The 15,508-nt window shown below is 40.4% G+C and overlaps 1 protein-coding gene and 1 non-coding gene across 3 annotated transcripts in view; one reads left to right on the forward strand and one right to left on the reverse strand.

Annotated features, from left to right (window-relative positions):
- Positions 1 to 15,508, forward strand: part of LOC103190059 (heat shock 70 kDa protein 4L) — a 41,339-nt gene that overhangs the window by 4,679 nt on the left and 21,152 nt on the right. For both annotated transcript variants that reach the window (XM_007910685.2, XM_007910684.2), the window contains exons 2-8: positions 3,998 to 4,055; positions 5,777 to 5,917; positions 7,002 to 7,124; positions 8,449 to 8,548; positions 9,321 to 9,454; positions 13,316 to 13,560; positions 15,358 to 15,434. In XM_007910685.2, coding sequence (XP_007908876.1) covers positions 3,998 to 4,055; positions 5,777 to 5,917; positions 7,002 to 7,124; positions 8,449 to 8,548; positions 9,321 to 9,454; positions 13,316 to 13,560; positions 15,358 to 15,434 — 878 coding nt within the window. The remainder of the gene's footprint in view (positions 1 to 3,997; positions 4,056 to 5,776; positions 5,918 to 7,001; positions 7,125 to 8,448; positions 8,549 to 9,320; positions 9,455 to 13,315; positions 13,561 to 15,357; positions 15,435 to 15,508) is intronic.
- On the reverse strand, positions 2,483 to 2,554 carry trnaa-ugc. The gene has a single exon. It is a non-coding gene; the product is annotated as a tRNA-Ala (tRNA).

Here is a 15,508-nt window from a genome sequence, read left to right on the forward strand (position 1 = left end):
CTTTCCCTCTTGCCAACCTGTGCTTAAGCCAGCTTTTCTCAAATGTGGCCACCCATCAGATTTTTGTATGACCACAGCAGCCCCTGGCCTAGGAGGGGGGGCGGGGGGGTGAAGCGCACTTCATTCCAGGCATAGCTTTTGACATATAGGACCTGTGTGCAAACAGTCCTCGTTTATGGATCCGAGCTCCTGGGAATACAGCAGGGAGGTTTCCTCTGACCCATTTATAAAGTCCAGGATCACGCAGTGAGGTGGATTTGTGGCAAACATAGGAAGCGGCTGCAGGAAGAAAGGACTCCGGCCTACACTGACCTGTCACTAAGCACCCTGGAGGTGAGGTAGGTTTCACAGAAGGCACGTCTATTTGCCAAGGCCCTTGCATGAAACTTGGATTAAGCAGCTGGTGCTGAGTAAGCATTGGACTTGAACCTCGAGAACATCAAGGTGGCTGGCACATCACAAGTTGTCCTGCAAAGGATCTCCCACCACGCTGAAGGCAGATGTTTGCTAGACAGTTGATGAGGAATCTCTGAGGTTTGGGGCGACAGCTGCTGGAAGGCATTACCAGGAGTCTTGAGTTTGTGAACACACGTTTGTAAGTCCAGCACTTGTAATCCACCTTGATTGGCTTGCAGAGAGGTAAGCAGCAGCTGCTTAAACTCTGCACTAGTAACTGACGGAACCATCGCTCAATGGGAAGTTGCATATGCCCAAGCTGCGGAGGAAGATAATAATAATAACCTTGCATTTGATATAGCGCCTTATCACGTCTTCGAGATGTCCCAAAGCACTTCACAGGATATACCGTAAAGTGAATTGACTGTATTTTGTGGGCGAAACACGGCAGCCAATTGCGCAAAGAAGTGTCCCACAAACAGTCGTGGATTGAGTGACCACATTAATTTTTTTTGAAGGGTTTATTATATGTTTATCTCTATACATTTCACGCACAGTACAATGGGGAGAGAATAGAGAGACTTAGAGTGCAACAGGAGAGTGAGAGAGTCACAGAGAATAAAGAGAGACAGTCACACAGTATATAATGGGACTCACAGAGTAGAGAGATGGTGGCAATGCTCTCACACCTTTCATGCTGAGCTGTGTTGCCACTGGGAAGCTCGCAGGGAGTTCCTGGTACCTACCATCCACCAAGTGAGGGCACAAACCCGTGCTTGTCAGATGACCAATTAGTGACAAGTGGGGAGGTAACCGGGGTCTCCTTGGAGCTGAGCTGAACTGACTCCAGGAGAATGTTTGTCAACGGAATGTCGGAATATAGCCTCTGGTGGTCTTGGTAGTCTGGTTCCTGAGCCAGGAGGGTCTACAGTACTCCAGGGTACAGCTGATGACAGCACAGCCAGCCTGGCTCATCTGCAAGACTTAGAAGGGCAGACCAATCACTGAGTGCAGGGATTCTTCCCCCTCAGCTCCTGTTAAACCTGCAAGCCAAAGCCCTAATGAGTAGGTGGTCCTAGCTGGACAAGCAGTAGGAAAGCTTGCCAGACAGTGCTATCAATGGCAAGCTATGCGGTTTTAGCTGGTTAGACTCCAGCAATACCCCCAACGTACATTCTGTGGTCCCCAAGCCTTGGCTCTTGCCAATCTGCATCTAATATTTCCGGAATTAGGTAAACAGGATGCATTCCTGCAGCGAGAGAGTACACATTCCGTTCCAACAATCTATTTCTGGGATTTCCATGTGTAAATGGGTTACATGAACCTCTCAGTTTGGTTTGGATACTCTTAAGCATTAAACATGTGTCCGGCATCCAGGTGATCAAAGCAAAGAAAAAAAAATTCCAGACATAGTATGGGACACTCAGGTTTGATTTGCAAATTTATTAGGCTAACCCCCCCATCTCTGTCTTTCTCTTTTCTCTATCTCCCCTTCCTCCCAAAAAAAACTCACCAATGTGCATTTTTCATACCCACTTGCTTTTATATAATAATAATCCTTGTATTTGATACAGAGCTTTATCCCGTCTCAAAGCGCTTCACAGAATGTACTGTAAAGTGAATTGACTGGTTACTTGTAGGCAAATTTTGGGATTCGCAACTATTTGGCAGCAGATCACAAATTTGTGGATCTAAAGAACCATCAGCAGAAAGTACTCATTTCACTTTAAATGTGCCCTCCACCCTCCTCGATCCCGACCCCCAGCTCGGGTCTGAAACACCTTGGAATGTCCTCCTAGTATGATAGGCGCTATACAAATGTAATTTTGTTGTGAAGGTTTAATAATAATAATAATGATCCTTGCATTTGATATAGCGCTTTTTCACTTCTTCTAGACATCCCAAAGCGCTTCACAGAATATACTGTAAAGTGAATTGACTATATATTTGTGGGCGAACGCAGCAGCCAATTGTGCATAGCAATGTCCCACACACAGTCATCGATTGAAAATGACCAATTTATCATTTTGTTTTTTTTGGAGGGATTATTATTAGGTGTGTGGAGTAAGGAAACTTGCCCAAGGTTTCGCCCTGCTGGGAATTGAACCCAGGTCTCTCGCTTGCAAGGCGAGTGCTCTAACCACTGAGCTACAGGACTCCACATTGTTTAGGATTTTATGCTAGATTTTGGTTGAGGTAAAAATGGAAGGAGTTCCTGATATGGATATAGCCTCCCTCCTTATTTCTTCTTCTCCCTCCAAAAAAACTATTGTACACAAACTCACAGAATTTAATATTATTTGAATCAAATACTGACCCTACTGCTCCCTTCGCTCAGCAAGAACTGGCCTGCTTCACTTCTCCGCCTGAATGTAGCTGCCCCACCATTGGGGGTCGGGCTTTCAGCCAATCCGCCCCTACTCTCTGGAAACCCCATCCCAGAATCCCTCCATCTCACTCCGTCCCTCACATCGTTTAACATTTGTCTTGCACAACCTGATGTATATTATAAATTTACGGTGAACTCCTGGTAACTCATCACTCCAAGGGAAAAGGGCTCTCTGATGAGTTATCTGGAGTGGCGAGTTATGCATTTGTATAAACCATAAAGAAATGCAGCTGGGATATTGACAGCATGATGACTTAAGTGGTAGTGCAAGTTAAGCCAGGGTCAAGTTACCAGGAGTTTACTGTATATTTGTATTTTTAGTATATATAATAGAGCTCCATCTGCCTGTTCAAATGGATGTTTTAAAGATTTAATGCACTACAGTATTTGAAAAGAGAATGGTCTTTTTCTCCCTACCCCTCACCAGCAGGTTCCTGGCCAACAATACCCCAGATAAAATTGGTCATTCACTTCACGGCTGTTTGTGGGACATTGTTGTGCACAATTGGATGACGCATTGGCCCACAAAACCCAATCACTGCACTTTTAACTATATCCTGTGAAACACTTTGGGATGTCTTCCCAATGTAAAAGGTACTATGCTAAATATTACTTAAAGTGGAAGCTGCTTTAGCCGGACAAAACGCTTGGCCGATTTGGGATTGTCAAGTCTGGAGCCGCTTGTCAATTACCTTGGAGCCACCGCTAATTGGTCCCTTTCCCGTCCAATGGGAACATCAATGGGTGGGAGGAGGTGTCTCCGCCGCTTCTCTGCTGGGGAAGGGAACTTCAGTTAACCTCGGACACCGCTTAAGTCGAACAAAACCACTTGCCCCGATATGCTTGGCTTAAGCAGCTTTCACTGTATTACGTTTTTCACTATGCTTTTGGTTGCGTTTCCCCTCCCCCAGCCACCTTCATGACTTCTCCACCCAGTTCTGGTGCTCAGTCAGGATTGTTAAGTGCCTTGGGATGCCCTTCCAATGTGAAAGACTATTTAATCCAAGGAAGTTTTTTGTGCAGGCCTTGAAATACCAAGTTTTCATATGTTTAAAAATGATGAATTAACTAGTCATGTAGTTTGGTTTTGAGAACAATGTACAGAAAACTGATAGGTTGTTAAAAATACTATAGGGTTTTAAAATCTTCAAACAGGCTCTTAACATTGCACATAGGTATTAAACAATATATAACATTTGTGTTTTACTGCAGGTCTTGTGTATCACTGGGAGCTAAGAACCGTGCTGTTGGAGCTGCTGCCAAAACTCAGGTAAAGAAAAATGCGGCATTGTGCTTAGATGCCAACTTAACGTTTAGAAGTAGCACCATAACTGCAGTTACTTGACATCCTTCAGATTTGTTTTCAGTAAAATCAAGTGAATTTCCCAGAAATGTAGGTGAGGGTTAAACTCTTACAGTGCCCCAAAAGAGAATTTGATATTTCAAGGAAAGTATTGAAAGCTCTGTTTGTTTGAACTCCGAAAGTCAGTCATTTATTTTGTCCTCAAAATACATATTATCAACTTTACAGTATATTCTGTGAAGCGCGTTGTGACGTCTTGAGACATGATAAGGAGCTATATATCAAATGCAAGATTATTATTCTATTTGATGCAGAAAATGTGATGTATACAGTTAAAAAGAATTTATCCGCCAACCACAATTATTCCAGCATTCCTGCCTCTCTCCACATTTCCTCAGTAACTAATCCCTCCCCAAAAAAAATTTGGGTCACTTAATCCATGACCATTTGTGGGACACTGCTATGCACAATTGGCTGCTGTGTTTCACCCACAAAATACAGTCAATCAACTTTATAATATATTCTGTGAAATGATTTGAGACGTCTCAATGCCGTGATAACGTGCTATATCAAATGCAAGGATTATTATTATAAAAAAACTAATAGTTAATGAATAGTGATGGTACAGTTCTCCATTTGACTGCCTTTCAGTGTAAGCTTAGACCAGGTAGTCCAACTTGGTGGCCTTTAGGCCGCATCCAGCCAGGGGATTGATTGCTTCTGGTCAGCCAACCATTTCTGCACCCAGTACCGGTGGCTCCGTTATTCAGTCACTGCACCACTCCCATTGTCTGGGTTGCCCATAATCAATGGGCCCGGCCCTCAATCTCTATACCCGGGTGCTCAATTTCAGTATCAGCAATCCCACTCGCCATGCTCCTTGTCCCCATGCCGGTGCTACCACATCACGTTGTTGAGTGGCAGCCACCTGGGCCCTAGCACCCGCCTGTACTTGATGCCTTGCAATTCCATAGATTCCATTTGCTGAGTTGATATTTTACAGTTTGTTTATGGATGGGAAACACAAAAATATTGCTTATGTGGTGCAGGGACAATTCTCAAATCTGGCATCTGGCCCTCAGCAGCCAAAAGGTTGCACCCCCCGGCGTACAATGTGAGCTCAAAGTCTTGACTTCAACCAACAACCTTCTGAGTTGGAGACTGGTGCTTATAACTGGGCCGATTGACGCCTATCTCTTAAAATTATTTAATGTGTTTGCCAAGTAGATCTTAATTTGCTTCCTGGTAACTGAGTTTTAAGTGTGCTATAATTTAAGTATGTCGGTAAACTGAGTTATGCTAGGCTCTTTCCAAATCTCCAGAGTTTCTCCTGAAATTACTCATGCCTTTCTAAACCTCCAGAGTTTCTCGAACTAAGCAATCTTGCAGAAATCATTAAAATCTGTACTAATTTTACTTTCCAACTCCTTTCAGACTTGTGAATGCAGGCTGTCTAGATCAGGTATTTCGTAATGATTCCTCTTGCAAGGAACAAGCCCAACTAAGTTCTTCCTTGTGTTGAGAGGAGCATCTCCCAATATTGCGAAGGTTAACTTTTCTTGTAATGTGGGTGGAGTTCACCTTTCCCATATAATTTAACCATTTAACTCTTCTGTTAAATAGTGTAGCTGTGGAACGTGTCTTCCTTTGTTTTAGATTTTTGAACTAAATCGTTATTCTGGCCACAGATCGTGAGTAATGCAAAGAATACTATTCAAGGATTTAAGCGAATGCATGGAAGGACTTTTGAAGACCCATTTCTGCAGACTGAAAAGAACAAACTGTCATATGAGCTTCAGAAAATGCCGAGCGGTGGCGTTGGAATTAAAGTAAGTTCTTCCCCAGGCAATGTACCATTTATAATACATTTGTTGGATTTAAACGTGTTATATGAATAAATGCTTCTTGAACATTTCATGGCTTCAGGCTGTTTACCATTCCATCATGCTTCCTTTCAACCCCTTCCCCTTAATTCTCACTGCAATATTAATCCTGCTGTTTTATTTAGATCTTCAGTTTTCATTCCAAAATACTTATAAGATCTTGTTTTTCATGATATTAGCCAAGTATCATTGAAAGAATTGGATGCTAATTGGATTACTTCATTGTGTTTAAAGCAGCTTCAGATGTCCCTGCCCTTTTTAATCTCTGATTTACTTTCCGCTTGAAGAATCTACTATGGGCAAAATGAAAATTGTCATTCCAGGCACCATTGTCATAATTGTTTATCTAAGTCCATTAGAACATCTATTGATGATAAAGGGACCTTGGTGGAATAATTGTGGCTGGTGGATACATTCTACACTCAAGAGATTTTTGTAGTCTGAAAAGTCCCAGCTGTAGCTTCCTGATGAGACTGTTTTGAATAGCCATAAGCAAAGTCTTGCTCCTAGATTCATTTCACATTTCCTCAGTGGTCCTTTATGTGAATTGAAGGTCTAATTATTTCAGCACAATAGCTTTGTCCAATTGAATGCCATGGTTCTGGGCAAGTAAATTTGGCTTTGAACAGACCACATGGCAGTATGTCAACAAATTAAGTAGGACTGTCCTCAAGTGCAGAGTGCAGCATTATTTGAAAATAAGAGATTTTCTCTTGATGTCCTGGCTAAGAATTCTGCAAATGAAGTTGGTTCACCTTAAAATAGTCATTAATTTATCCTGAGGAATTTGTCTGTCTTGGACCTTGCTCTGTGCAAAATAACTGCCTAATTTGCCTAGAAAAAAAACTTTCGTCACTTGATAATAATTAATATGAAAAACACATTTCAGTGTGGAAAGTTACAAAATTGCATGCTGATTTAAGCAACTTCCGTGAAGCGCTTCGGAATTTCCTTCTCTGCTATATCAAATGAGAATTATTACTTATCCATACTAAACGATATGCTTCCAAAAAATTTAATTTACTCACAGGTGCGTTACATGGATGAAGACCGTGTTTTTGCTATTGAGCAGGTGACTGGAATGTTGATGACTAAACTGAAGGAGACTTCAGAGAGTGCACTGAGGAAACCAGTGGCAGATTGTGTCATTTCGGTAGGTTCGATTGTGCTTGTGGTAGCGATGTTATGCAGCTTCTTTCACTGCGCATTCGGTGTTGTTTCCCTTCCCCAGCCTCATAGCTCTTTACTTCCCACCCCAGTTTGGGTGTCTCCCATCATTGTCAAATCCTTTGAGACGTCCACCTAACGCAGAGGGCACTATGTAATTCATTTGGACTGTGCCTATTAGTCACAAATACTGTACCTAAATTGGAGCAAAGAATTGGGGATTTTTTTCTAGCTGCAAGAAATTGTATATATTACTGACATTTCTCATGAATAAAAACAGATCAACTTAACTACTTTTATACACTATGTGGTGGGTATTTGAAGGATTGTATATTAACTAGCTTCAATTTGGTCTACCTATAAGTCTTAAAAGGACAGGATCCCTGTTTTATTCCTGAGTAGATTGCAAAAATTCAAACTGTATCTGAAGATTGATGAAGGTTATGTACGTGTTACATGATTCTGCAGGTACTGTAGTACATTTTGATCAAATGTACTAAATACATTTTCCCACCTGGCTACGCTTTCCACTACAACTCTTTTTTTCCCTCTCAAGTCCCTCACAAATGCCCTCTCATCCGCAGAACTTGTCTCTCTCTGGCCTTCCACCAACAGTCCTCCTGATGCAGCCATCAACCTGCTAAAAAATCGTATTTCCTCAACTTTAAATTCTCTTGCCCTCCTGAAATACAGAACCATTTTCAAATTACCTGACATAGCAGCCACCTCTGCTCCCATAAATGCCAAATCTGGAGAGCTTTGCATGTCCTTGCCAGATTCCAATGGCATTAGGGCTCCAAAAAGTTGGGGCTGTTGCATCACTCAATTACTATAACATTCACTGAGAGGCTAACCGTTGATTTGTGCAGTTACATTTGGGACCTATGGGAAATGAAGGTACCCTTCTGATCCTATGCATAAGATACACTACTAGTGCACTTTCATAAGCTGCACAGGAAGTGACTTCAACAGCGACCTAGTGATCTGGAAGCATTGACTGGCAGATAGTTTTTATAGTTCTTTGTTATTAAAGTAGGATTTAAGCTTATGGACCCAAGCTTATGGACCCAATCAACAACTTACACGCATGTAATGCCCTTCACACAGGATAGCGTCTTTTGAAGTGCTGGAACACCAGACCACAACATTATAACTAGGTCTACTTGTAACACTCATGGCACTCATTTACATTTTTAAAAGGCGTATTTCAGTATGTATTTCATTGATGGCATATAAAAGTGATGAGATTACCATATCGTGTTGGGAGTATAAATAAATTATGAACATGTTCTGTATTTAACTGTTGGCAGGTTCCTAGCTTTTTCACTGATCTAGAAAGGAGGTCTGTGATTGATGCTGCTCAAGTGGCAGGGCTCAACTGTTTGCGGCTAATGAATGACACCACTGCAGGTAAAAAAAAAAAATCCTAAAAAGTCCTGTTACCAATCTGCTATAAAGATTCTGTAAAACATTTGATTCAATTTCAAGGGTGGTGAGTTGATGTCTCATTAGTTTTGGTTTTCAAATTACTTGTAAATTTGATTGGGGTATGAGGATTTTAATCTCTAATGTACACAATAAAATATTTACTATTACTCTGGAATTTTGACTCAATTTTACTGGTGACTTGATTGATACTTGACTCATTCATCTTTAAGTGATTATGTCTCTGAAGCTCCCTTTGTATGTAAGCTGTTTGGTTTGTTGAAATCCATTACTGAGAAAGTGAAAGAGAGATCTTTGGGACATATTTTAATTACTTGAAATGCACAAGTGTTCTTTAATCACTTAAGCTTCCTTTTTGACTTTTTTTTGTATTCTAAGTGACAATTCTTAAGAGGTGAACAGTTTGACCAGGGAGGCAAGTGGTCAAGCTGTTAGAGCTGATATCTTTGAATGGCATGTGGAGTAGGGTTAAGTGAGATGTGGAGTGATGTTTGAAACTGAGGTCAGACAGACTAAAATGAGCCTTTCTTATCTTTGTTCCTGGGATGTCATCTTTCTCGTATCAAACAAAATTATTACACCATTTTTGTTTTAATAAGTAAAAGGATTAAGAAATAATGATTGCATTTCCTAATATTAAAACCAATTGAGTTCTCTGACCTTAGCAGCAGACTTGATAACATTTGTCAAAAACAGCAACTCAAAGAGGGCTTTAAATATTTTATTCTGTTTCCAGTTGCTCTTGCTTACGGTATCTACAAACAAGATCTACCTACCCCAGAGGAGAAACCAAGGAATGTGGTGTTTGTAGATATGGGACATTCAGCCTATCAAGTTTCCATTTGTGCGTTTAACAAGGGAAAACTTAAGGTCAGTAGCAAAGGAATTATTTTCATTCATTTTTCATAGAAATTTGAAATCCTTGTCTAAGGTATCAAAAGCTTTTAATGTTCAGTTATTTGGAATCTTGCAATATTTTGGTCAGATTAAAAGAATGGTTTGCCATCCATTTGGGAAAAATATTTGACTTGCACTGAGATCCTCAACTCCACATGCACGTGATTCAAGCAAGAAATATAAATGTTAGAACTATTAAACCTTTTTAGTTGTCAGCCTGGCTCAGTTGGTAGCACTGTCATTTGAGTAAGAAAGCTGTAAGTTCAAGGCCTACATTGGGATTTTCAGCTCATAGCCGTCTGACAATCCATTGCAATACTACAACAACTTGCATTTATAATGGCACCCTTCTTGTATGGTAGCATCCTGAAGCGCTTCAAAGTGGTGGAAACTGACAACGAGCCAGAGGGAGTGGGGAGGTGACCGTAAGCAAGATCAAAAAGGAAGATCTTTATGATTTGAAGGTGGGGAGTGAGGGGGCAAGGTGGAGGGATTGAGGGAGAGTGTTCCAGAGTTTCAGAGTGTAGTGGCTTGAAGCACGGCCACCAATGGAGGGACAGAGAGCACAAGAGACATGCAGAAGGCCGGAGCCAGTCGAGCGGAGGCATCGAGCTATGGGTTGGTGGCATGTCAGAGGTAGGTAGATGCCAGGGCATGTAGTGATTTGAAAACGAGTATGAGAATCTTGAAATTGATTCCTTAGGTGATAGGGAGTCTGTGGAGCCTGGCTAGAACAGGTGTGATGGGGGTACAGAGTTCAGTATGAGTGGAGACCGACGAGGAGGGCATTTGAATTGTCGAAACGGGAGGTGACAAACACGTGGCCCTATTTAGAAAAAGGTTCCCCAGCTGTCCTTGCCAAAATCGCCCAGATTTTAAAAATTGGTCGTACTTTCTTCATGGCTGTTGGACAGTGTTGTATGTAAATTGGGTGCCCGCCTACAAAAGGGCACTGCAATTTATAGAAAAACAAGGCCTCTATATACCCCTTTGCGACTTTTTGATGTGAAAAGGCGCTGTAGCAAATGCTACGATTATATCACAATTGGAATCTGTGTCTTAATTGGTTCAGCAATATAAAAAAACATTGATGTAGCAAGCAACAGTCAGGAATAGAAGCTGGGGAGGCAAGCAGCTGTTGCAGAACTCTGTTCATCCAAATGAATGTTAAGTTAACTTATTGGATTTTGATCATACATTGATGGGCCTTTGAACTTGCTCATTGAAGTAGACATTTAATTTTTTTTATTCTCTGCTCATCATAGGGTCATGTTCACAGAGAACCAGATGGTTGGAGATTTCCAAAGGAGCACTACATTTTTCTTTTGAAACCTCCATTATGCTGTATATAAAGTGGCAGTTCCTTGTGCTTCCCCCTTTCTTTCTCCTCCCTTCCACCCCGGTGGATGACCAATAACATATCCCTCATTTGAAAGATTTTATGTAGCAGGATGGAAGATGATTGGGGGTTGAAATCGTGATGACTTGCATTTATGTTTTTATGTAAAAACTTGGGAAGTACTTTGCAAAATGTAATCGAATAGTAATGAGTTTGATTTCTATGCAAACACAGCTGCTAATCTGCATCAGCAACATGCAGCATTATGTAGGCTAAGCCTTCAAAATAGTAAAATTATTGTCATTTTAAGATTCATGGGACAAAATCATGACTGCAGAAATTAACCTATATTCTTTCCAGACTAATAATGAGCATAAAATTCTGGAATAAATCAAAATAGGAAATTGTATTGCGGATATCATTTATGTAGAGTATGGTTCTGGTGAGACACAGACTTATAACATTGTATAAAGTCTTATTACTAAAGAGTCCCATTTGTTTTTTAATGACTTGAAGAAATTATTTTTAATAATTATTAATAATAATTATTTCGCTGAGAAATAATTGCTAAACTAAACCCCTGTCTGGGTAGATGAAGGGACTGTTATTTTGCAGTGTAAAATTGTACACCCAGTTGGCAGCGATCACTCTGCAAGTTCTATAACTATCTTAGGATAATTTCTGGACCATTCTTAAGAGTTTCAATTTGTATTGGCCCAGCCTGTGACCCAGAACAATGTACTTTAACCAAATCATAGTCTTGCTCTCTCAGTATGCATCTAATGCTGATGATGACGTTCAGCTCTTCCTCTGGGTCCCCAAACCTTTAGCATTAAAGTACAACTTTGGAAGTATCTTATGCTGCAAACTATACTTCCAAAGCATGAAAATAAACTGATTATTGTATCCTTAGGAACTTCATTCTTTATTTCAATAATATCCTTCACACAAAGTTTTGTCTACTGCTGGTAATACCTGGGCTAACATTTTTGGTGCTGTTTTGGGAAGTTACAGACCAATGAGTTTTGTGTACTGGTAGACAAAATACTGTGACTCTTCCAAAATAGGCTTCTGTGATATCTGTTAGTTCAAAAAAATGCATTATTATTAAATAATAATTCTTGTATTAATGTAGCATCAGGAAGATGTCTGTATATATGCTGGATATACTATAAAGTCTTAACGACTATTTTGTAGACGAATGTCTCAAATGGTCATGAAATGAATGACCCATTTTATTTGACATTGCTGACCAGGACATCATGAAACTAACTTCCGTTTTAAATTACTGTAAAACTCGCATTCTCAGTTAGGACCATAACATTTAATATGCCACGCGAGAAGTCTAAGTTGCGGGCAAACTGTATAAATCATTAGAAAATCCAGATTTAATCAATCTATACTGCAAATGCATAATTTAATGCATGCAGTAGTTTGTCACTGCAAAGTGGCATGCAGTGATGGATCAAGACTATGTTTCCCGTGATTCAATGCTGCCGGCCAGTAAATGCATCCGTCAACTAGTCAGGAAATTATTTCCGGTGATTTAAGGCAGCCGGTAAGTGCGGGAGTCATGGAGGATAGGGGAGCGGAGTTAAGAGGTGATTAATACGAGTAGTGCAAAGAAATCTAAGTGGTTTTAATAGGAAATTGAATGGGACTCGAGTGACTGTATGACTTAGGTGATTATACGATTTAAAGTTGAGACTTGTGGAGTTTTACTGTAGTGCTGTAGAACCTTTAATGTTCATCTGAACAGACAGCTGGGGCAACTCAGTTTAATGTGTCAGCCTAACAGCACCTCCTAACAATGCAGCACATCTCCTGCACTGTAGCCTAGACTAAGTTCAAAGTCCTGATGTGAGGCTTAAAAGCACAACCTTATGACTTGGAGGCACTCGTGCCACCAATAATAATAATAATCCTTGCATTTGATATAGCGCGTTTCACGTCGGTAGGACGTCCCAAAGCGCTTCACAGAACACACTGTAAAGTGAATTGACTGTATATTTGTGGGCGAATGTGGCAGCCAATTGCGCACATCAATGTCCCGCAAACAGTCGTAGATTGAAAATGACCAATTTATGTGTGGAGTAAGGAAACTGAGCGAGGTAGACACTTGCAGTACATATAAAAACTGATCCTGCTTTAGTGCCTATCAAAACTGATATGCCCATGCCAATTACTTTTTATTTGATGCTTTTGAAAAGGAAGCACGCTCGGTTTGTACCTATAATCGGTTGTTGCTGACGATACTTAAATTATTTGTGGTGTAAATTTTTACATATATGTTTATACTGTAATAATAATCCTTGCATTTGATTTAGTGCTTTTACGTCTTTCAGATGTCACAAAGTGCTTCACAGAACATACTGTAAAGTGAATTGACTGTATATTTTGTGGGTGAAATGCATAAAAATCTAGTATGCTATATTATGTGAACTTCCTTTTTCTTGGACTAATATGGCTTTTGTTTCCTTTTTCTTCAATTGAAGGTTCTTGCAACTGCTTTTGATCCCTATTTGGGGGGTAGGAATTTTGATGAGGTATTAGTAGAATACTTCTGTGAAGAATTTAAGACCAAATACAAGCTGAACGTGAAGAGCAATATCCGAGCAGTACTTCGTCTATATCAAGAGTGTGAGAAATTGAAGAAGCTAATGAGTGCAAATGCTTCTGATCTCCCGATGAATATAGAATGCTTCATGAATGATATTGACGTTTCTGGTAAAATGAACAGGTACATCTTTACCTATTCTATCCGGTCGTGGGAGGAGAGTATAACTTGAATCAATTGCAATCACAAATTGAAAATCAGATAATAATAATAATAATCCTTGCATTTGATATAGAGCTTTTCACATCTTCTAGATGTCTCAAAGCACTTCACAGAATATGCTGAAAAGTGAATTGACTGTATATTTGCGGGCAAAACGCGACAGCCAATTGCGCACAGCATTGTCCCAAAAACAGTCGTGGATTGAAAATGGTTGTTTTTTTGTTTATTGGAGAGATTATTACAACAACAACTTGCATTTATATAGCGCCCTCTACGTCGGATGGGGTCTCAGAGCGCTTAAATACAATTATTATTATACAATTATTATTAGGCGAGTGGAGTAAGAAAACTTGCTCAAGGTTTCGCCCTGTCTGGAATTAAACCCAGGTGTCTTGCTTGCAAGTGTTATCCATAAATCTTTTTAAATTTAAAAGTGTTACTGTACTGATCCTGCCTCCAAGCTCCACCTTCATGGTTCTGTCCTCCACCTACCACAACGTCTCATCTGCACTTTGCCTCCTCAAACAGCTTCTCCTCCTAAGCCCGCACTGTCGTGCAGAATTCCTTAAAGCTCTGTCCTTGCACCTTTCCTTTTTAATATCTATGTAGTCTTACTTGGCAGCGCCATCCACAGACATGGAGTTAACTTCCACATGTATATGAATGACACCCAACTCTGGCTTCACGCGTGATTCCAGGACCACTACTCCCCTGACTGATTGTCTATCAGATATCAAGTCCTGAATTAAGTCTAATATTCTTCAGTTGAACATTGACAAGATAATAATAATAATGGGGGCTCCGCTGCTTTGCTTTCATCAGCGCGTTATCACCTAAGGTGCTGACAGCATCAAACTTTGGAGCCTGTGCAGAACCTCAGTGTGTTCAACTCAGCTGTACTTTAAACCTTACATTTGTGATCTGCTCAGCTTTTCCCCACTTCTTTAACATTGCCCTCCTCCATCACTACTGCATTCAGTCGTCAAAACCGTAATCTATACATTCATTATATCTAGGCTAGATTACCCCAAATCTTGTCACAATACTGGTCTCTTTCCTTCACAAGCTGCAGACTATCCAGGACTCTGCAGCTCGTGTTTTTCGTACATCTGGGTTTAATGTGCACGTGTAAAGTAGAATTAACTATTTCAAGCAAGGTGAATTGTGTGAACATCCATGTACAATTAGTGATTGAGGCAGAGAGAAAGTGAGCAGAGGATCTGCTTGGATCTGACAAAGTTCCAATGTGATTATGCTCGGCTATAGAATGTTGTAAATCAAGTCCACCTGTGGTGGTCCTGGTAGTCCAGTTCCTGAGCCAGGCTGGTGCACAGTACTCCAGGGCACTGCTGATGACAGACCAGCCAGCCTGACTTATTGTTAGGAGTTGGAGGGGAAAACTGGTCATTGGGGCAGTTATTCTTCATTCTTAGCTCCTGTTAATCTTGCAAGCTTTACTGCATACTTGGCCTTGAATTCTAGTTGTCGTTCAATTATTTTACTTTTAGCTGCAATCCATGTACTTATTATTGTGTCAAAGTTTTTGTTCCTACTTTCCTGTCTTAAGTGGAATGTCTGTATAAACCCATGTGACTGTTACTGGTGGTTTTGGTTATTGATTGGACTTTTAAGTTAGTGAAATGTTTCCACTTTCATAACTTGCAAATATCCATATGTTTTAGTTAGCCGTTTGAAATTTATTGGTACTGATTATTCTGGTTTCATTTATATGTAATGTTTTTGGTCTCTTTTCCTCAGACCTCAGTTTGAAGAACTTTGTGCCTCTTTTTTAACCAGAGTGGAGCCACCTTTGAAAAGCATCATGGAACAAGCCAGTAAGTGATCTATTAATGTAAAGGTTCACAAATCTTAGAAAGATAAGGTCATTCTATACTTTATTGATCCAACA

The sequence above is a fragment of the Callorhinchus milii genome, unplaced genomic scaffold, assembly GCF_018977255.1.
Source record: "Callorhinchus milii isolate IMCB2004 unplaced genomic scaffold, IMCB_Cmil_1.0 Scaffold1, whole genome shotgun sequence".
Lineage (NCBI taxonomy): Eukaryota > Metazoa > Chordata > Chondrichthyes > Chimaeriformes > Callorhinchidae > Callorhinchus > Callorhinchus milii.